The sequence below is a fragment of the Cervus elaphus genome, chromosome 33, assembly GCF_910594005.1.
Source record: "Cervus elaphus chromosome 33, mCerEla1.1, whole genome shotgun sequence".
Classification (NCBI taxonomy): Eukaryota; Metazoa; Chordata; class Mammalia; order Artiodactyla; family Cervidae; genus Cervus; species Cervus elaphus.
The window spans coordinates 28,580,036-28,603,285 of NC_057847.1; the positions used below are offsets into that span (position 1 = coordinate 28,580,036).

At 37.2% G+C, this 23,250-nt stretch overlaps 1 protein-coding gene across 1 annotated transcript in view; it reads left to right on the plus strand.

Moving 5' to 3' along the window:
• The window catches only part of TLK1 (tousled like kinase 1), a 163,260-nt gene that overhangs the window by 61,668 nt on the left and 78,342 nt on the right, over nucleotides 1–23,250 (plus strand). Inside the window, exon 3 of the mRNA XM_043894418.1 lies at nucleotides 18,372–18,443. Within this exon, the coding sequence (XP_043750353.1) occupies nucleotides 18,372–18,443 (72 nt within the window). The remainder of the gene's footprint in view (nucleotides 1–18,371; nucleotides 18,444–23,250) is intronic.

Below are 23,250 nucleotides of genomic sequence, written 5' to 3' on the forward strand. Positions count from 1 at the left end.
CATATATCTTCTTTGGTTCTTTTCATGACTACATAATTATTTTTTTAAAAATATTTGTTTTTTTAGATCTTAGGAATACTGTCCTCAGCTTTGTTTTGTACTCATGTGTATATACACATCTCTGTCATCTCTTTCAAGTATCATTGGTCTCAAATGTGAACAGACCTGTGGCTGATTCATGTTGCTGTTTGGTAGAAACTTAACACTGTAAAGCAGTTTTTCTTCAATTAAAAAAAAAAAAGATGAAAACTGTAAACAGACCTTTTCAAAGAACCTTACTTCATTTTAGTGGGGAATGGTACTTAGGAACCAAGCTAGGTATGCTTAATGTTATGTGGCAATCTCTTAAAAGAGTGTCAGCTAATGTAGGAAGAATATAGACTCAGAAAATCAACACAGTGTTTCCCAGTACTGATTAAGTTAAGGATCATCAATGCATGCTAAAACCATTTAGTAAAATGTTTTGGAGAACAGTGCTTCACAAGGATTCAAAGTTTCACTCTATTGTTGTTCAGTTGCCAAGTCATGTCACAACTCTCTGTGACCTCATGAACTGTAGCATACCAGGCTTCCCTGTCCTTCACTATTTCCCAGAGTTTGCTCAGACTCATGTTCATTGAATCATTGATGCCATCCAATCCAACCATCTTACCATCTGTCGCCCCTTTCTCTTGCCCTCAGTCTTTCACAGACTGAGGGACTTAGCCAGTGAATCATCTGTTCACATCAGGTGGTCAAAGTACTGGAGCTTCAGCATCAGTCCTTCCAGTGAATATTCAGGACTGATTTCCTTTAGGATTGACTGGTTTGATATTGCAGTCCAAGGGACTCTCAAGAGTCTTCTCCAGCACCAGTTCATCAATTCTTCAGTACTCAGCCTTCTTTATGGTCCAACTCTCACATTGTTACATGACTACTGGAGAAACCATAGCTTTGACTATACGGACCTTTGTCTCTGCCTTTTAATACGCTGTCTAAGTTTGTCATTGCTTCTCTTCCCAGGAGCAAGCATCTTTTAATTTCATGACTGCAGTCACCATGTACAGTGAATTTAGAGCCCAAATCTGTCACTGTTTCCATTTTCTCCCATCTATTTGCCATGAAGTGATGTGACCTGATGCCATGATCTTCGTTTTTTGCATGTTGAATTTTAAGCCAGCCTTTTCACTCTGCTGTTTCACTTTCATCAAGGGGCTCTTCAGTTCCTCTTCACTTTCTGCCATTAGAGTGGTATCATCTGCATATCTGAGGTTGTTGTTATTTCTTTTCTCAATCTTGATTCCAGCTTGATTCATCCAGCCTGGCATTTCACATGACATACTCTGCATAGAAGTGAACTAAGCTGGAGAACAATATACAGCCTTGACTTGCTCCTCTCCCCAGTTTTGAACCAGCCCTTTGTTCCATGTCCAGTACTGACTGTTGCTTCTCGTCCTGCATACAGGTTTCTCAGGAGGCAAGTAAGATGGTCAGGTATTGCCATCTCTTTAAGAATTTTCGTTTGTTGTGATCCACACAGTCAAATGCTTTAGTGTAGTCAGTGAAGCAGATGTTTTTCTGAAATTCCCTTGTTTTTCCTATGATCCATCAGATGTTGGCCGTTTGATCTCTGGTTCCTCTGCCTTTTCTAAATCCAGCTTGTACATCTGAAAGTTCTTGATTGACGTACTGCTGAAGCCTAGCTTGAAGGATTTTGATCACAGTCTTGCTAGCATGTTAAATGAATGCAACTGTATGATAATTTGAACATTCTTTGGTGTTACCTTTCTTTGGAACTGGAATGAAAACTGACCTTTTCCAGTCCTATGGTCACTGCTGAGTTTTCCAAATTTGCTAGCGTATTAAGTATAGCACTTTAACAGAATCACGTTTTAGGATTTGAAATAGCTCAACTGGAGTTCCATCACCTCCACTAGCTTTGTTCATAATAATGCTTCCTAAGGCCCACTTGACTTTACACTGTAGGATGTCTGGTTATAGATGAGTGACCACACCATTGTGGTTATCTGGGTCATTAAGACCTTTTTTGTATAGTTCTTCTGTGTATTTTTGCCTGTTCTTCTTAATCTCTTCTGCTTCTGTTAGGTCCTTGCTGTTTCTGTCCTTCATTGTGCCCATCTTTGCAGGAAATGTTCCTTTGGTATCTCTTTTTCTTGAAGAAATCTCTAGTCTTTTCCATTCTGCTGTTTTTCTCTCTTTCTTTGAATTGTTTACTTAAGGTGACTTTCTTATCTCCTTGCTATTCTTTGGAACTCAGCATTCAGTTGAGTATATCTTTCCCTTTCTCCTTTGCTTTTTTTCTTTCTTCGTTTCTCAGCTATTTGTAAGCCCTCCTCAGATAACCACTTTGCCTTCTTGCATTTCTTTTTCTTGGGGATGGTTTTGGTCACCACCTCCTGTGCAGTGTTGCAAACCTCCGTCCATAGTTCTTCCGGTGTTCTGTCTGCCAGATCTAATCCCTTGAATCTATTCGTCATCTCTACTGTAATCATACAGGATTTGATTTAGGTCATACCTGAATGGCCTAATGGTTTTTCCTACTTTGTTCAATGTGAGCCTGAATTTTGTATTAAGGAGCTGATGTTCTAAGCCCCAGTCTGCTCCAAGTCTTGTCTTTGCTGACTGTATAGAGCTTCTCTACCTTTGGCTGCAGAGAATATAATCAATCTGATTTCAGTATTGACCATCTGGTAATGTCCATGTGTAGAGTCGTCTCTTGTGTTGTTGGAAGAGGGTGTTTGCCATGACCAGTGTATTTTCTTGGCAAAACTCTGTTAGCTTTTGCCCTGCTTCATTTTGTACTCCAAGGCAAACTTGCTCAGTACTCCGGGTATCTCTTGACTTCCTGCTTTTGCATTCCAGTCCCTTATCATGAAAAGAACATCTCTTTTGGGCATTGGTTCCAGAAGGTCTTGTAGGTCTTCATAGAATTGTCAGCTTCTTTGGCATTAGTGTTTGGGGCATAGACTTGGATTATTGTGATGTTGAATGGTTTGCCTTGGAAATGAACCGAGATCATTCTGTCGTTTTTGAGATTGCACTAAGTACTGCATTTTGGACTCTTGTTGGGTATGAGGCTACTCCATTCCTTCTAAGGGATTCTTGCCAACAGTAGTAGATATAATGGTCATCTAAATAAAATTTACCCATTTCCATCCTTTTTAGTTCACTGATTCCTAAAATGTTGATGCTCACTCTTGCCATCTCCTGTTTGACCACATCCAATTTACCTTGATTCATGGACCTAACATTCCAGGTACCTATGCAATATTGTTCTTTACAGCATCAGACTTTACTTTTACCACCAGTCACATCCACAGCTGGGGGTCCTTTCTGCTTTGGCCCAGCCTCTTTATTCTTTCTGGAGCTATTTCTCTAGTCCTTTCCAGTAGCATATTGGACACCTACCATCCTGAGGGGCTCATCTTTCTGTGTAATATCTTATGCCTTTTTATACTGTTCATGAGGTTCTCATTGCAAGAATACTGAAGTGGTTTTCCATTTCCTTCTCCACCCTATAGATTAGTTACTAATTATAAAAGAGCAAATGTGCCTTTAAAGTAGAGAGATGTGTTGGTTTCCACCCTAGTAAATAAAGTTAAGCTTTGCACTGGTCATGTCACAGAGAGCTTGACATTATGTGCATCTTGAGGGTGATGTAATAGGAATAACACTCATCACCTCTAGTTTTCATTGCAGAAATGTTTGATTTGAATTCAATCATGAGGAAACAGCCCTGGGGCATCCTGGAGGCCAGCGCCATGAAGAGCAAACAGAAGTGGAGGGACCGTTCTCGGTCAGATGAGACAAGAGAGACTTACTTACTCGCCAAATGCATTGTGTGACTCTAGATCCTGATTTCCTCCTGGATTGGGAGAAAAACAACTTTAAAGGGCATTTTTGAGACAACAGGGAAAATTTGAGTGTGGAGTGTATGTTGGATGATGATACCGCACTAGTGTTGGTTTTGTTGTTCTTTCGGGGATAAGCTTGTATTTTAAAATACTTACTTATATTTAATAGTACAGGTAAAGATTAGAGAGGGCTTCCCTGGTGGGCTCAGTGGTGAAGAACCCGCCTGCTGTTGCAGGAGATGTGCGTTCGATGCCTGGGTTAGGAAGATCCCCTTGAGGAGAAAATGACAACCCACTCCAGTATTCTTACCTGGGATTTCCCATGGACAGAGGAGCCTGGTAGGCTACAGTCCATGGGGTATTGAAAGAGTCAGACACGGCTTAGCAAATAGACAATAACAAACAAAACCTTATAGGATGTCAGATAGTGGTGAGCAATGACCCTTACAGTGTTTTTATTTGGATTGATTGTGATAACGTGCCTGTAAAATGCATTGTTAATAGTAGGCAGATTTTAATAATAGTTAACACCAGGAGTTTGTAATATGGAAATGAAACCATTTGAAGAATCAAATTTCTGTTAATGATCATGCTCTGAGAGAAGAAGAATGAAGGAGAAAGATAAGAAAATCATCTAGGAATACAGAATAGTTCAAGATTTGATTTTTCTATAGAGAAAAATAGGCTTATGTTTGCTGAAAGTAAGAAAGGAATAAGCAGAAGAGCAGAGATACTATACACAGAACTTTTACTATGATGGGGTATAAGAGGAGGAACAAAAAAACTTAGTCTAATAAATATGAGGAAGAAAGAGGAAATATTTTTACCTGCTTTTATGTAATATAGTAGAAGTAAAGCCAAGTGTATATTATGATAAAAAATGAGAATCTATCTTTAGGCAATTGACAGGAAACATACCCCCAAAATGACAAAGATTGGAATTAACCAGAAGGAAAATATTTCAGATAATCATAAAAGACAGTAGAATCAAATACAAATTTGAGATCAGTATCTCCTCAACTTCAGACTCTTACGAAGACTTACCATCACAATTAAAATGAAATGCTTTTAGTAGATCTTCTGATTTAGCTGTAGACTAACTACCCTATTTGACTAACTGTGCCGCTACTGCACTCACACTGGTTTATTTGCCAGTTGCCTCAAATGTACTTATCTAACTTCAGGTTTCTGCTCAAATGTCACCTCTTTACATAGGCATTCTATGATGCTCTGTGTATGATATTCCTGTACCACTCTCCCTTTCTCCACTTAATTTTTAAGAAGTACTTACTGGTTTCTTACATGTTACTAAATACTTACATGTTTGTTTATTGTCTGTTTCCCTTCTTGTAGTGTAAACTTCATGAGTACTTGAATCTAAGTCTTTTTCTATTATATCCCTAGCATCTACGACAATAGTAAGGCCCTAAATAATTATTTTTGAATGTGTGAAAGTGTTAGTCGCTTAGTTGTGTCTGATTCTTTGCCATGCCATGAGCTGTAGCCTGTCAGGCTCCTCTGTCTGTGGGATTCTCCAGGCAAGAATAGTGGAGTGGGTAGCCATTCCCTTCTTCAGGGGATCTTCCTGACCCAGGTCACCTGCATTTCAGGCAGATTCTTTACAATCTGAACCAACAGGGTATCCCTTTGAATGCATGAATGAGTATCAGATGAAATAGTCTTGAAAAGCTTGAATGGAACAAAGGTAGATACTATTTAAGGATTGTGCTGTGCTGTGCTTAGTTGCTTAGTTGTGTCTAACTCTGTGACTCCATGGACTGTAGCCTGCCAGGCTCCTCTGTCCATGGGGATTCTCCAGGCAAGAATATTAGAGTGGGTTGCCATGCCCTCCTCCAGGGTATCTGGCTAACCCAGGGATCAAACCCAGGTCTCCCAAATTGCAGGCGGATTCTTTACTGTCTGAGCCACCAGGAAGAAAGATATGACAGTTATGAACTTTTATATATCAGACAGTTCCAAAAGTACATGTTGAATTTTTTTAAAGTAGAGCTATATTGAGGGGTTTTAATAAAGTTCTTTTGGATTATGTTAAAAAATATATAAAAGAGCAAGGCCATAGGATTTGTACAATATGATCATACACACAATAATCAGTACTCTTCATTCAAAGATTCTGTTATTACAAATTCACATACTTGCTAAAATTTATTTGTAACTTCAAAACCAAAACTTCCATTGCTTTTCCTGGTTATTCAAGGGCCTGCACATATGCAGAGTGGTGAAAGTTTTGAGTCACCTGAGGCTAAACAAAGTGACACTCTGCCTATATTTTAAACTCTTACACTATAAGCAAGTTATTCTTCTCTCAGTTTACTTGATGCCATATTTCTCCACATTTTTGTGCTTTTTATTGGTAGTTTTCCTGTTTAAAATAGCCCCTCAGAGTTGTAGCAAAGTGTTGTGTAGTGTTCTAAGCACAAGAAGACTGTGATGTGCCTTAGGGAGAAAATATGCTTGTTAGATTAGCTTCATTCAGGCATGAGTTATAGTGTTGTTTGCCATGCAATCAGTGTGACAGTATATATTAAATAAGGTGTCTAAGCAGAAGCACACTTTTATATAAAACAAGGTTATGTATTGATTGGTTGGTGAAATTGTGATGAGAACCTTTCAGGAACCTAATCCTGTAGTTCTCTTAGCATCAGTAATTTATCATTTGCTAATTCAGTGTTCATCACTGATAACGAACACTAGAAGAGAGAGAATTTATATTCTGTCATATGGTACTTCTTTTCTCTTAATCCCAATATTGCGTCACCTGTTTATTTTACTTGCCCCAGATCCTTGTGGCATGAGTTTGTGGCTCTGTTGCAGGATTATAGGTAGAAAGTAAAGGTACATGTTGTAAATTATACTGATGTGAAGTTACAGTGTATCTATCATTTTGGGATAAAGAGCCAATGTAAAGATTTGTTTTCTTATATTACATAGTAAAGAATTACACACAATTTAAAGAATAAGAAAGTTGATTATTTAAAGTATCATTGAAGATACTTTGGAAGTAAAAATTTATCAGGAAGCAGGAGAAGCTGTGATGCCAGTGAGCTAAACTCTTCATCTTTCATGGCAAGGTCCATAAAGAATTATTGAAATGTAGTATTATACTGTATAGTGGAATACTCCGCACCTGTTTGAAAGTAAGTAGCAAAGGAAAACAGGAATGAAGCTATCTACATGTTGATTTGGAGTTTTTCCAATGTGTATTAACAGAAAAGAAAGCAATACAGGATAATTACCTCTTGAGTAAGAAGGGAGAAATCAATGAACATATATTTAATTTGTTAGTGTAGATATAAAGCCTTAGAAATATGATAAGGAATGAAGTAGCTTGCATTGCCTGTTGAAAATTTGAATTGAAAACAGTTTTTTAAAAAGTGGTTGCCTCAAGGTCAGTTCAGTTCGGTTTAGTCGCTTAGTCATGACTGCAGCCCGCCAGGCCTCCATGTCCATCACCAGTGCCCAGAGTTTACTCAAACTCATGTCCATTGAGTTGGTGATGCCATCCAACCATCTCATGCTGTCATCCTCTTCTCCTCCCGCCTTCAATCTTTCCCAGCATCAGGGTCTTTTTAAATGAATCAGTTCTTCACATCAGGTGGCCAAAGTATTGGAGTTTCAGCTTCAGCATCAGTCCTTCCAATGAATATTCATGACTGATTTCCTTTAGGATGGACTGGTTGGATCTCCTTGCAGATCTCAAGTCTTCTCCAACACCGCAATTCAAAAGCATCAATTCTTGGCGCTCAGCTTTCTTTATAGTCCAGCTTTCACATCCATACCTGACTCCTGGAAAAACCATAGCTTTGATGAGATGGACCTGTGTTGACAAAGTCATGTCTCTACTTTTTAATATGCTGTTTAGGTTGGTCATAACTTCCAAGGAGTAAGCATCTTTTAATTTCATGGCTGCAGTCACCATCTGCAGTCATTTTGGAGCCCCCCAAAATAAAGTCTGTCACTGTTTCCATTGTTTCCCTATCTATTTGCCATGAAGTGATGGGACTGGATGCCATGATCTTAGTTTTCTGAATGTTGAATTTTAAGCCAACTTTTTTACTCTCCTCTTCACTTTCATTGAGAGGCTCTTGAGTTCTTCACTTTCTGCCATAGGGTGATGTCATCTGCATATCTGAGGTTATTGATATTTCTCCCGGCAATCTTGATTCCAGCTTGTGCTTCATCCAGCCCAGCATTTCTCATGATGTACTCTGCATATAAGGTAAGTAAGCAGGGTGATAATATACAGCCTTGATGTACTCTTTTCCCCATTTGGAACCAATCCATTGTTCCATGTCCAGTTCTAACTGTTGCTTCTTGACCTGCATACAGATTTCTCAGGAGGCAGGTCAGGTGATCTGGAATCCGCATCTCTTTAAGAATTTTCCACAGTTTGTGGTGATCCACACAATCAAAGGCTTTTGTGTTGTCAATAAAGCAGAAGTAGATGTTTTTCTGGAACACTCTTGCTTTTTTGATGATCCGGCGGATACTGGCAATTTGATCTCTGGTTCCTCTGCCTTTTCTAAATCCAGCTTGAGCATCTGGAAGTTCATGGTTCATGTACTGTTGAAGCCTGGCTTGGAGAATTTTGAGCATTACTTTGCTAGCTTGTGAGATGAGTGCAATTGTGCAGTAGTCTGAACATTGTTTGGCATTGCCTTTCTTTGGGATTGGAATGAGAACTGACCTTTTCCAGTCCTGTGGCCACTGCTGAGTTTTCCAAATTTGCTGGTATATTGAGTGCAGCACTTAACAGCATCATCTTTTAGGATTTGAAATAGCTCAACTGGAATTCCATCACCTCTACTAGCTTTGTTCATAGTGATGCTTCCTAAGGCCCACTTGACTTCGCATTCCATGACGTCTGGCTCTAGGTGAGTGATCACACCATCATGCTTATCTGGGTCATGAAGATCTCTTTTGTATAGTTCTTCTGTGTATTCTTGCCACCTTTTCTTAATATCTTTTGCTTGCATTAGGTTCATACCATTTCTGTCCTTTATTGTGCCCATCTTTGCATGAAAAGTTCCCTTGGTACCTCTAATTTTCCTGAAGAGAGCTCTAGTCTTTCCCATATTATTGTTTACCTCTATTTCTTTGCATTGATCACTGAGGAAGGCTTTCTAATCTCTCCTTGCTATTCTTTGGAATTCTGCATTCAAATGGGCATATCTTTCCTTTTCCCCTCAGTAGAGTAGGACTGATCCGGGAGGGAAAAATTAACATTTCTGTAATGAAATTTTTTCTATGTGCTTGTGTTACTTGTATGTTTTAAAAACTATCTCGTGAATATTTGCAAAAATTTTTTCAGCTTTGAAGGCTTGAAAAGTCTGTGAGTTTGTGCTTGCATGTGTGCTTACTGTATATCTGAATGTATAAATGATTACATAATCATTTATATATTTTGTTAAGCTCTCACCCCCACACTCTTTTCCTTAATAACTTGAAACTTTTTGTATTGCAATATAATTCATACACTGTAAAATTGACTCTTTGAAAGTGGATTGTTCAGTGGTATCTAGTATATCACACGGTTGTTCAGCCATCACCACTAATTCCAGAATATTTTTATCACCCTCATAGGAAACCGTATAAACATTTACAGCAACTCCTCATTTTCCGGCTTTCTTCCCCTGCCCTGTGTCCCCTGGCAACCACTTGTCTACTTTCTGTCTCTGTGGATTTGCCTCTTCTGAATGTTTCATATAAGTGGAGTCAGTCATACAGAACATTGCGTTTTGTGTCTGTGGCAGGTTTTCTCACCTTGTTGAATATTTTCAAGGTTCATGAATATTGTAGTATGTATTAGTACTCATTTCTTTTTATTACCAGATGTTTCATTATATTGATGGTTTTCACATTTTGTATATCCATTCACAGTTGGTGGACATTTAGGTTGTTTATATTTTTTACAGGAATAATGCTGCTGTGAACATTCTGATACAAGTTTTTGTGTAGACATGTGTTTTCAGTTCTCTTAGGTATATACCAAGGAATGTAATTACAGCATGGTGATATTGACAGAGGAGAGAAAATAGACGAGTGGAACAGAATAGGGTCCAGTAGCAGAGCCATTCATATACATTAACTTAATATATGACAAAGGTGACTTTGCAGTGCAGTGGGTAAAGTGAGGTCTTTTATAATAGATAATGCTGGATCAATTGAATACCCACATGAAAAAAAATGACTCAGATCACCACTCCTTGCCATCATAGAAAAATCAATTGCAAGTGACTTGTAGATCTGAATATGAAAAATAAAAACAGTAAAGCTTTAATAAGAATAATGATGGATTCACAAATGGGTCACAAAAGGCTATAGTCCTAAAGGAAATCATTTGATAAATGCAGCCATGTTCAAATGATACCAATATATGAGTGAAAGGGAAAATCATAGAGGATTCATACCCAGAATATGTAAAGAATTCCTACAGCTCAAGAAGGAAAAAGACATACAAGGGTCAGAGCTTTAAAAGCCTGTAAGGAAAATTAGATGAAGCATTCCCCATTTTTTTAATCCTACATTCATTCTTCATAGAGGTAATATTTCTCACCTATAGCTTTTTATTATACTATATATGTTTTACTTTGTATGTTTATATTTCTCAATAAGATTATTACAGTTCTTTGTGGGTTTTTCAGTTTTTTTTTATATTTATTGACTTCCTTTTATAAACGATGAGGTGTAACACTTATATTATCCAACCCTCAAGCTTCCACAACCCTATCCTAATTTAGATATATTTTAGTTTTTGGTTAGATAATTATTTCATTGTTTATATCATGACTGTAAATTTTATTCACAGCTGTGAGATTCCATGATTATGTTTCTGTTAATACTGTTGTACAACTTTTTGTTTTTCCTAGAGTTGACTTATTTCTTTAGTTCATTAGTATTCATGTAAGCTTCCATATAATCTCTAGCAGATATGTATTAATCTTTTTTCAAATATGTTTATTTACCTGTTTTCTTCTTATTTTTCTGTCGGCATGGCCTCTGACCCATAGTTCAGTAGGTAAGGAATCTGCCTGCAGTGCAGGAGACCCAGGTTCGATCCCTGGGTCAGGAACATCCCCTGGAGAAGGAAATGGCAACCCACTCCAGTATCCTTGCCTGGAAAATCTCATGGACACAGGAGCCTGGTGTGCTGCAGCTCATGGTGTCGCAAACAGTCGGGGACAACTGAGCAACTAACATTTACTTACTTACAGCCTCTAAAATCTAGGCTAGTTACTCTCTGTGTCTTCTGTGTGCCTCTCATCCTGGAATCCCTCTTATTTATCTTCATGGGAATTCATTCTGTGTCTGTCCCGTGTTTGAGCCCCTGTTTCTTTTTTTTTTTTTTTTAATTAATTAATTTATTTATTTTTTCAGTGGGTTTTGTCATACATTGACATGAATCAGCAATAGATTTACACGTATTCCCCATCCCGATCCCCCCTCCCACCTCCCTTTCCACCCGATTCCTCTGGGTCTTCCCAGTGCACCAGGCACGAGCACTTGTCTCATGCATCCCACCTGGAGCCCCTGTTTCTTAAATGCCCTATTTTTCTCATTCTTGGTTTATTCTTCTGTTTGTTGAAGCAGATAAATGGGTAGTCAGATATCTTAGACCTTGCGTATTGTCCTCTTCCCACTTAGCTATTAGTTTGGGTGTAGGATTCTAGGATGGAAATCATTTTAACAGAGTTTTGAAGGCATTGTTCCATTGCTTTCTAGCTTCCCGTGTTACTCCTGAGCACTCCAGTGCTCTTCTTATTCCTGATCTATGTAGATGTTCCTGTTTATTCTTCTCTATAAGCTTCACATCCTTGGCATTTAAATTCATTATAATGTGTGTTGGTAGAGATTCTCCTTGAACCAGTGTGCTTGATTCAGAAGTGTGTCCTTCCAATCCAGAAACTAATGTTTAACAGTTCTTTAAAAGTTTCTTCAGTTATTTCTTTGATAATTTTACCTCATTAATCTTTCTTTTTTCAGGAACTCTTGTTTGGAACAGTGCCTCTTGGATAGATTCTCTAGTTTTCTTTTTTCTTTGACTTTTTTCTCTTCCTGGGAAGGTTTCTTCAGCTTTATCTTTGAATTCATCCAGTTTATTTTCTGTGTGTTTCTGCTGTCATGTTTTTAATTTCCAGGAGTGGTGGTTGTTTTTTTTTTTTTTTTTTTTTTTTTTGCGGCGGGGTGGGGGAGTGGAGGTGGGTGGGCGTTCACTCTCTCCTTTTTTTAATTTAAAAATTGTTTATTTATTTATTTGACTTTGACCACACTGTGCGGCATGCAGGACCTTAGACTCCAACCAGGGATGAAACTTGCTCCCCATGCAGTGGAGGTGTGGCGTATTAACTGCTGGACAGCCAGGGAGAGTCCTTTTGGGTTGTTCTTAAAATGTTTCATTTTCGTAGTTTGCTGTTACTAGGGTATTAGTGAAAGTTTTATTTTTGTTTGAAGTTTTTTTTCTGCCTCCTGGGTTGTCTTTTTCCCGTGGGTTAAAAAAATTTTTTTTGTTTATATTTTTCAGATATCTGGTGATAACGGGGCCTTCTTCATATCTATACATTAGGCACTGGAACACTTAGTAGAAGTGTTGTTTGAGTAGGCAGGATTTGCTTCAGTAGGATGACTTGACTGGGTCGTTTTTCTGAGAGGTGTTTGATTCTTGGTCTCCGTAAGTCTTGTCTCTTAAACGATGGTTTGTTTTCCTAGAGAGAAATTCTGTAATCTTCAACCTGAAGAGTTTAAGTTTGGCTGCCACCTTTCTAGTTTAGCACAGAAAGTGCTGAGTGTCTTCATTTAGTGTGTAGCTGTGCACTTAAGACCTCTCTTTCCTCATCTGTGCCTTATGTGTCTCAGTCCAGGGTTCTCTTGGCTTACATTTTCAGAGGTGAAGTCTGACCTCCAATACCTATTGTGACAAACTAGCTGTCAGTCATATCCTTTTTTGTTCTAATGAATGTAATGTGTTATCTTTCTCTGACTGCTTTCAAGATTTTATTTTTTTTAATTGTAAGTTTTTTATTGAGGTATAAGTGATGTTTAAGATTACATGTAGATTAGATCACATGTATACAATATAATGATTCCATATTTGTGTGTTACAAAGTGATCACCACATGATGTTAACATCACCATACATGGTTACAATTGTTTTCCTTGTGATGAGGGTTTTTAAGATTTACTTTCTTAGCAGCTTTCAAATATGCAAATACAGTATTATTAACTACTGTTGCCATGCTGTACATTATATCCTCAAGACTTATTTGTTTTATAAGTGGAAGTTTGTACCTTTTGATCCCATTTATCCATTTCTCCCGCATCCCCCACTTGTCTCTGGCAACCACCAATCTCTTCTCTATATCTTTGAGCTTGGGTTTTTAAATTTTTATTGTTTTTTAAGATTCCACACATAAGCAAAATCAGAAGGTATTTGTCTTTCTCTGACATATTTCACTTAGCATAGTGTCTTCAGGTTCTAAGTTGCCACAAATGGAAAGATTTCCCTTTTTCTTAATGGCTGAATAGTGTTCTTATATGCATACACACACACACACACACACTCACCACATTTTCCTTATCCATTCATCAATTGATAGACAACTTAGGTTGCTTCCATGTCTTGTCTACTGTAAATAATGCTACAGTGAACATTGAGGTGCAGATATAATTTTGAGTTACTATTTTTATTTTCTTCAAATAAACATCCAGAAATGGAATTCCTGAAACATACCGTAGTTCTTGGCAAGGATATGGAGGCTCTCCAGGTGGATCAGTGGTAAAAAAATCTGCATGCTAATACAGGAGACGTGGGTTCTATCCCTGGGTCAGGAAGATCCCCTGGAGGAGGAAATGACAACCCACTTGAGTATTTCTCCCTGGAGAATCTCATGGACAGAGAAGCCTGGTAGGCTACAGTCCATGGGGTCACAAAGAGTAGGACATGACTGAGTGTGGACACATGCACATGGTAGTTTTATAATTTTTTGAGGAAACCCCACACTGTTTTCCCTAGTGGCTGCACCAATTTACATTCCAACCAGCAGTGTAGGAAAGTTCTCTTGTCTCCACATCCTCACCAACACTTGTTATTTCTTGTCTTTTTGATAATGGCCACCCTAATAGGTATGAAGTGATACCTCACTGTGGTAAGATTTTTTCCTTTGGTTTTCAGCAGTTTGACCATGATGTACCTAGGCATGATTTTCTTTGTACTTATCTTGCTTGGGATCATCAGTGTGTAAATTTATGTCTTTCACCAGTGTTTAGAATTTTCTGCATGTTTCTTCAAAAAAATTTTTTTTGTTCTTTTCTCTCCTTCTGTGACTCCAAATTCATATGTTAGACTACTTAATAGTGTTTAGCAGATAACTTGCTTTTCATTATTTTTCTCTATTTCTTAGTTGGACTAATTTTTGATCTGTCTTCAATACTTTATCCATTCTCTGTTAAACCCATACTGTGAATTTTTATTTTAGAAAGTGAATTTTTCAGTTTGGTATTTCCATTTGGCTCTTTTTGACATTTTTATTTCTCTGCTGAAATTTCCAGTTTGTTCATTTAGTTACAAGTTTATTTTACCTTCTTGTCTTGAGCATGCTTACAGGTGGCTGCTTTAAGATCTTTGTCTGCTAATTTTAATATCTGGGTTACCTTGTGGTTGGCCTCTATTGATTGTCTTTTCTCTTGAGTATGGGTGTCATTTTCTTGTTTCTTCATATGCTTAGAAATTTTGTATTATATCCTGCATACTGTAATGATACATTGTAGTTACTCTGGGATTTAGTGTGTTTTTATGGAGAGTGTTAGTATTTTGGTTATTCTTTGTATTTGCAAGCAGTTAACTTGGCTGAACTGAAATCTAAACTGTGTCTTCCTGAAGAGGATGGCAGCCGATGTCTCTCTGTTCATTTGTTTTAATCTTACTGGATGCTTAGAATCTGTTCCACTCTTGCATGGGTCAGTGACCAGCCAGAGACATGCGTACAGTTCTTGGTGGTTCTCTCTCTCTTTGTGGTTCTTTATTTTCCAGTATGTATCCTCTCACTTTGCAGTTACTGTGGCAGCTTCAAACTCCCCAATTTTCAAACCAGTAAGACTGCATCTTTTGATTCAAATTTCAGCTGCTCTGTGCAGCTCAATCTAGGGGTCTTCTCAGGCAAAAGCTGTAGAAATAGGAAACCCATCCAATTCTGTTTCTTCCTTCCAAATATTGTCTTCTAACCAGATTCTGCTTGTTTTTGATTGCTCAAGTGCCTTTAGGTAGTTGTTTTATATACTTTTTTTCTGGAATTTATTGTTGTCTGTGTGACTGTTGTTCTGATAAGAGATATTGTGTTATTACTGACGGCAGGGTCTGTGGAGTGTATATTTTTTTTGAAAGGTAAAAATCTCATGTTTTAAAAATAATTTAATTAATTTATGTATTTAACTATTTACTCCTTTCTGTATCTCACACACAGCAGTCTCGACAATGTGTATGCTATCACAGTGACCACAGAGATGATTGAAAATAGTGTAAAATTTTTTGCTTGGGCTTTCCATGAATTTCCATACCATAGTTTTTTTAAAATTTTGCATACATTTAGCCGTTAAATTTTATACTCTATTCCATGTACTTATCTAATCTGTGTCAGCAAGAATGTTATTGCTTGCCATCATGGGAGCAGTGTTTCCCAATTTTTGGCATTTTGATAAGTTTCTGTGTCTTCCATGTGATGAAACATCAATTGTACCAAATATAAGATACTTTATTCATAGTTTTTTCCTTGAATATCTGAAATATGTTGCTCTGTTTTCTTCTGACATAAGTAAAAGTATTGCCTTTGGAATATCAGATGTTGGCTTTCTGGGCTGAATTCTTAAGTGTACGTGGTGCTCCTTCAGTCAGTAGTTTCAGATTTTGGTTTTTGTTTTCAAAAAAGTTTTTTCAAATTATAGTCTTTACTAATTTGTTTTCTTGTGGTGGTGGTCTTTAAAGACTTCTGTTACTGGAATGTTGGATCCTTATTACTTTCTTTAAGTGATTGCTTTCTCTCACCCTTTTAATCTCTTCAGTTTGTTTGATTCCAAAACTCTTCCTCCTTTTTTACCTTCTTGTTCTCTTAAAGCATTATGTGTTGTGTATATTTTCTCTTGGGTTCGTTCAGGTTTAATCTTCATTTTTGAAATTTTTTTTTTTTCAATTTCTGATACTTTCCTGAATTCCGTTACCTTCTTAGTTTTTTGACATCTGATTTGTGTTATTCTTTCATGTCTTGAGTCATTTTTCTAGCTCATTTTGAAATGGTTGGTTATAAATTCATCTATTTAGTGGGCATATTTTCCTGGTATGCTTTTATTATCAGAATGTAATTCTGTCTTATGCTTTTTTTCCCCTTATAATTTCATGTGATTGATTTACATCATTTTCTGTTGCTTCCTTTTTTGTGGTTTAGGGTGGCATTTCTTTTTTTTCCCCATTTTATTAGTTGGAGGCTAATTACTTTACAGTATTGTAGTGGTTTTTGCCATACATTGACATGAATTAGCCATAGATTTACATGTATTCCCCATCCCGATCCCCCCTCATGCCTCCCTCTCCATCCCATCCCTCTGGGTCTTCCCAGTGCATCAGCCCTGAGCACTTGTCTCATGCATCCAACCTGGGCTGGTGATCTGTTTCACCCTTGATAGTATACTCATTTCAATGCTATTCTCTGCTGTGGTACATATACACTATGGAATATTACTCTGCCATTAAAAAGAATTCATTTGAATCAATTCTAATGAGATGGATGAAACTGGAGCCCATTATACAGAGTGAAGTAAGTCAGAAAGATAAAGACCAATACAGTATACTAATGCATATATATGGAATTTAAAAAGATGGTAACGATAACCCTATATGCAAAACAGAAAAAGAGACACAGATGTACAGAACAGACTTTTAGACTTTGTGGGAGAAGGCGAGGGTGGGATGTTCGGAGAGAATAGGGTGGCATTTCTTACAGAGCTCCCTCTGCTGTTGTTTTTGGGAACTCTTCAGAAGTGTGGCATTTGCTTTCTAAGATTTCTAAGGCTTTGCTCTCTTCCCCACTATTCTCATTTCTTTATATTCATTATAGTCAATGCACTCAATTTTGATTCCATGCTCAGTAGTTTACGCTCATTGTGATGTTGTTAGTGAGAGGTCAGTTTAAAGAGTCCATAGAGGCTAACTGCCCCAACCTCAGACTTCAGGTAGATGCAGAAATCCTTCCAGTTAGAGCTGGTTGGGGAGTCTCTCTTCTCAGATGGGTCAGACACTGTGTTTCCTTCTGCTGCTTCTCATACAGTGCAGCTTCTGTTGGCGATTTGTTCCCATGTACTATTTTAGGGAAATTTATGGAGATTCCTTGTCACCCGGTTTTGTTGTAAATGTGGGTTTGGGTGTTTAGGGATGCTCAGAAACATTGCCACTGGTTCCATTGTCCCTGAATCTTTCTAATTTATCATTCTTTAATTTCTGTTTATGGTGTTGCCTGTTTCTAATTTGATAATCTTGTCTTAATTAGATTATAAATTCCTCTAAATAGTGCTTGAATCTTAGTTGAAGTGTTGTTTTATATTAAAAATAGCCTTTACAGCATAGCCCTGGACATATATGCAATATGTCATGTCAGTCATCAATTGGAAATTTGTCAGTCTAGTGTAATTATAGGCTAATTTGCAACCTTGTAATGGTAGGATTAATAGTTACTCTTACAGATTGAAGGGAAACATAGAGATATCAGCTGGCCTACCTGTCCATGAGGTTCATTCATATGTCCTCTTTGGCATATATGCTCTAGTCTGGTCTAAACATTCCTGCAAGACATTGATCTAATGTACTAATATTTCCAAAAAGTCCACAAAATAATAAGCATCATAGAAACATATAGTAACATAGAAAATGTTATCTGACAGAGTGATAGCTCGTTACTGTCACAGTCCCTGAATATTGTAAAAGAAATTTAGAAACTCTTCAGTGAAGCAGTTAAAATGGTCAAGTTAATATAAGATTCTTTTAAAAGACTAATCCCAAACAAAGAGAAACTGAAGATTGACCAATTTGTTTATATGAAGAGGCAAAGGGGTAAGGATGAGATATGATAGAATTTAATAAGATTGTGATGGGAATTAAGGAACACAAATAATACTTTTAGTTAAAGGAAGCATTAGATTAGTTTTTATTGGGAAGTAATTCTAAGGCCGTTTTTATCCTAATAACATCTCACTTCTTTTGCTCCTGAATCTGATAATCTAAAAAATCAGCTAAAAAGTCAGTTCCTGAAGCACAACAGAACCTGATTTGATAAAACATTCCAAACTATATTGTTACGACGTTGGTGTTTAATTTTTTTTAATGTTTCTTATTTTTACTTCATTTGTCTTCCTTATTTAAAGGAATTATATTTTTAATTATAAAGATAGATTATTTACTTTGTAATATGTTCCATTTAAAATTACTTCTAATTTTTACCTTTAAAAATTCTTTCACAGGCCTCAACAAATAATGAAAGCTCTAATCACAGTTTTGGAAGCTTGGGATCTTTGAGTGACAAAGAATCAGAGGTAAGTAACTTCATTTTAAAAATGTCGCTATTAAAGGAAAAATTGGAATCACCTTTTTTAAAACTAATTTTTTTCCTTCTTTAATACTTGTGCTAAATGTTAATCTTTGTTTTTTGTAGGAGCATTTTATTCTGGTTTAGAAGCATAGCATTAGACTGAAGACTATTTGACATTAGAAAGAAAATATAATTTCTTTGGTTATGTAGATGAACGTTTATATTAATGGTATAGATGTTCTTAAGTTGTTAGACATTCTAAGAGATGAACATGATTTTTGTAATATGTTGTTTCTTCACCGTTTTCTACTATTTCTTGTTATACTTCCCTCTTAGTTTGGTCCTGAATAAAGGTTTGTTAAACTTTTTGAGATACAGATACACATTTTCTTGTTTTCTTTTTGAAATTTCTTGTGGGATTTCATGCTGTTGGTTTTCACTTTACATGCTTAAAAATATCTGAAAAATTCCTTCCTTTCCTACCCACTTACTCTTCCCACTAAGAAAATACATGGAATTTTATAAGTAGGTATTTGGATCCATGGTATAGTTCACGTTGAGCATGATGTTCTTGATGGCATTTTAAAAAATATTTAGACAGGAGGTTCTTTGGGTATTAGCATTCATTTGTTGATGCTACAACTTCACTTTTTGCAAATAAAAGTCTGTAATACTTCCTCTTCTCAGATTAAAGAGTTCTGTCACTTACTTTTCAACATTTGTGTGTGTGTGTATGTATATTTCCCCTGTCAGTGTGAACTTTATTTCTGTTTGATCCATTTTTAGTCTTTTTTCTGCTTGGTTTAGTGTAGATTTATCACCATGATAATAATACCAATAGGTCATTAGCACCCAGTTACTCTTAGCCATTTAGTATGGTGTTCAGTGGAAGGAGAATATTAACAGCGGCATCTTTTTAAGCCCTGTTTTATTGAAAGCATCTAGGAGTCTCTAGGTAGACAGTTTGTGGAGTTCTGTGCAGGCACCCTGACACTCCGAAGGAGTGTGGCATAGGGCTGTCACTCATCAGGCTTTCCCTTCCACAGAGACAACTGGCAGGCAGCTGAAAGGACTGTGCAAGTGACGGGACTTTATCTGCAGTAGGTTCCCTTGAGGTAAGCGTTAGTAGCCCCTGTAGCACCAGATTATCACAGTTTAGTTGTTGTTTTTTTTTTTTCCAAATTAATACACACTGAGTCCTGAAAAATTGTAGGTTTAGATCTTGTCAAATACATTTTTTCAAAAACTATATCAAGAATGTTTTCTTGAATTTTGGAACATTTCTTGATATTTCCACAGGTTTCGGTCTCTGTAGTAATTTCACATGCCTCCTTTTTCATAGAGTTTTATGTTATGAAGGGTAATAAAATAATTTTAGGTATTTCTCTTTTATGTTCACTAGATCTGGTGTTTTTGATAGTTTTTTTTTTTTTTAATAGAAAAACAGGAAAAGTTAGATAACCTGTAATGGTTATATAGTTCTGTCTTCTTTTTGGGTACCCATATTCCCAATATAAGCTGTAGATGCAATATTTGAATTCTTCCAAAAGAATCACTTTGAAAGAAAACAACCACCTCCTGTCAAAGAATTCTAAGGCTCACTTTTGGCTGTATTTTTACATTAAAAAAAGTTTTTTTAAGACCTTAATAGTATTTGCACTGAAATACAATTTGGGTAACTGTTGGATGTACTTGGCTTTCTTTTGACATTTGGGGTCACAGTAGAAAATTTTCAAAATCTTTTGACTTTTGCTGTTTTGTGTTCAGCACCTGGAATTTTTACAAAATAATGATTAAGTGGCATAATATTTTGGAAATGACTACAGATTATATGTTTTCCTTAAAATTTGAAGAAGGAAATTTGGGGGCAGGGGTTTGTCTTTTAAGAAGTGATTTGTCTGGAAGATTTTGCTTCACTATGAGATAGCTCAATTAATGATTTCCCTTGGGGTGATACTTCATATACATCACAGTACAGATTCTCATATAGGTCATGAAGTAAAGTTGTTGAGAGCAAAGAGCTATAGGATAGAAGTACTTCTTTTTTACCCAGTACACGTAATAGTAAAGTTTATGTAGTATTCCATTGTCTGCTGATGTCATTTTATTCTTTTGGTAATCCATCCCCTGAACCATAACATTTTTTATTTTTTAAGATAATAGTTTTTGTTTTTATAGACAGCATTAGAAGTTTTATTATTAATTATTTTTAAATAGCATTCTCTACCACCCACCCTTACCTCTCCCTGATCTCCATTCTCTTAGCTTTTCTTCCTGCTATTTATTTCCACCTTATAATATAAATAATATGCATATCTTGCTTTTTTGGTTCATTGATTGAACATTTTACTTCCTTTTAGTATTTATGAAGATTTTAGCCTACTAATAATATCCCCCTGGTTTCTAACGTCTTCCCAGTACTGTTTTTCAGACACTAAGAACCTCTCGTTTTCATCTATCCTTTTACTATTAAAAGTGAAAACATCTGATATTCGCTGTTAGGTTCATTACTTCAGCTGAAATTTTCATTGTAGTTTATATATGAATCACTTCATACATGAGCTTGCCTTTTATTTCTAAATGAAAAGTTGTAAAACAAGAAGGGTTTTCTTCTGATGAAATTGTCCAGTCTTGTACGAAAGAAATTGCATCAGTCTTGTTTTGCTTTATTTTACATCACTCTGGGGCTGTTCAACAGTCTCCAAAAATGTATTTTCAGTAAGCATTTATTACATATCTGTTATCTTCTAACCTCTATGTCTAAGCACAGAGAATATAAAAATGAGTAGGACACAGTTCTTGCTTTCACATGAGATCAGTTTCTAGTAGGACAAACAGTTACATAAGCAGTGTGGGCTGTGCTACAGCAGATGTAAGCACAAGGTGCTATGGGAGGAAAGAGCAAGAAACCTCTAATTCCATCTGCCTCTTGGGGAGAGGTAGGGAAAGAAGAAAGAGAGGGCTTCCCTCAAAGAAGAGATGACAGTTGAGTCCTTAGGAAAGCCTGTGGGCTCATCTCAGAGGACAAGGACAAAGAATGAGAAGAAAGCAGGCAGGGGTACTAGGATGTGCTTTTGCATGGAAGTGTGGCACATGGCGGGCTGCAGTCCATGGGGTCACAAAGAGTTGGGCATGACTGGGCGATGGAACAACAGCAGCATGGTTTTGTTCAACATGTAGGGCAGTGATTATCAATCCTAACTGTCCTTTAGCTCCTCTGAGGAGCTTGGGGAAAGAAACAAAAACAAGCTGCCTGAGGGATTGACCTGACTTTCTGACTTCTTATATAGAGAAGATAATGCAAGAATGCTGAAAGATAGGCACAGTCAGAGTTTGAATACCCTTGTATTTCATAGTAAGGAATTTGGACTTCTTTTTAGAAGATGATAGACAAGAAGGGAAACAAGACAAGTAGAGATGAAGAAGGCTCCTTAAGGGGGCAGTGAATAGGATAGAATGAGAGGACGATGAAACCCAAGTTGGGAGGATCATTTAGGAATGCTGCTGCCTTTACAAAACTCCAAGGTTTAACCAGAGAGAAAACTTCAAGTGGGAGTTCTAATTATAGTGTTTTCAAGTTTGTCTTTTGGACTCTGCCTTCTTCAGATTCTCTTAACTATTGATACTGTAACCACCCAGGGCCATGCTGCTCAAACTTTAATGTGCAAGTGAATTACCAAGGGTTCTTACAGGTCTGGAGTGGGTGTTTGCATTTCTAACAAGCTCTCAGATTCCACTAGATTTTAAAAGTAGGGTTTTATGACTGAATGAGGGTAGAGAAGGAAAGGGAGGAACCTCGGATTGTTTATAGACAGTTAGCTTCAGATGACGGAGAAGGCAATGGCACCCACTCCAGTACTCGTGCCTGGAAAATCCCGTGGTTGGAGGAGCCTGGTGGGCTGCAGTCCATGGGGTTGCTAAGAGTCGGACATGACTGAGCAACTTCACTTTCACTTTTCACTTTCATGCATTGGAGAAGGAAATGGCAACCCACTCCAGTGTTCTTGCCTGGAGAATCCCAGGGATGGGGGAGCCTGGCGGGCTGCCGTCTATGGGGTTGCACAGAGTCGGACACGACTGAAGCGACTTCGCAGCAGCAGCTTCAGATGAATGATAATGTCTTTGAGTGAGATAGACAAGAAGGAAGGTGAATGGGTTGGCATAGAAGGCAATAAATTAGATTCTGGACAGTGCTGAGTTTGAATACCTGTGAAATGACCAAAGCAGAGGAGGCTATCTGGAGCTCCAGAAGGAGGTCAGATTGAAGATGAAGACTTAGTGGGTTTTGGCACACAATAGTGCAAAGACATTATTTGCCTTTTTTATAGTATTGCTAAAACATACTTGGCTTTTAAATTTTCATTTCATCATGAGTTTACAGTGAAAATTTCCAAAGGCTGTAAGATTTGTGATGACATCGTTACTGTGATGATTTATTGATTGTGTACTTGTGTGTTCTGGTGTCTTTAGTTTTAACTGCTAAAATGTTAAAATGATAGTTATATCCCACATAAACAAAGACTTTGCGGTCCTCAACAGTTTTTAAAAGTTTGTAGACAGGTTTGAGACCCAGAAGTTTAAAAATTGCTTTTATGGATGAACTCATCCTGATAGTGTATGTAATGCTAGGAAATGTGAGCGGGCAAGATGGGTGTGCTGGAGAAAGAGTAGGAGGAGGTAAAGGAGTTGATACAAGAGCAAGAAGAGGAGGACAATAACGAGGAGGATTAAATGTTATGAAAGTCAACTAAGATAATGAGTAAAAAGTGACTAAGAATTTGACACTTAGGCTTAGTTTTAGTAGCCTAATG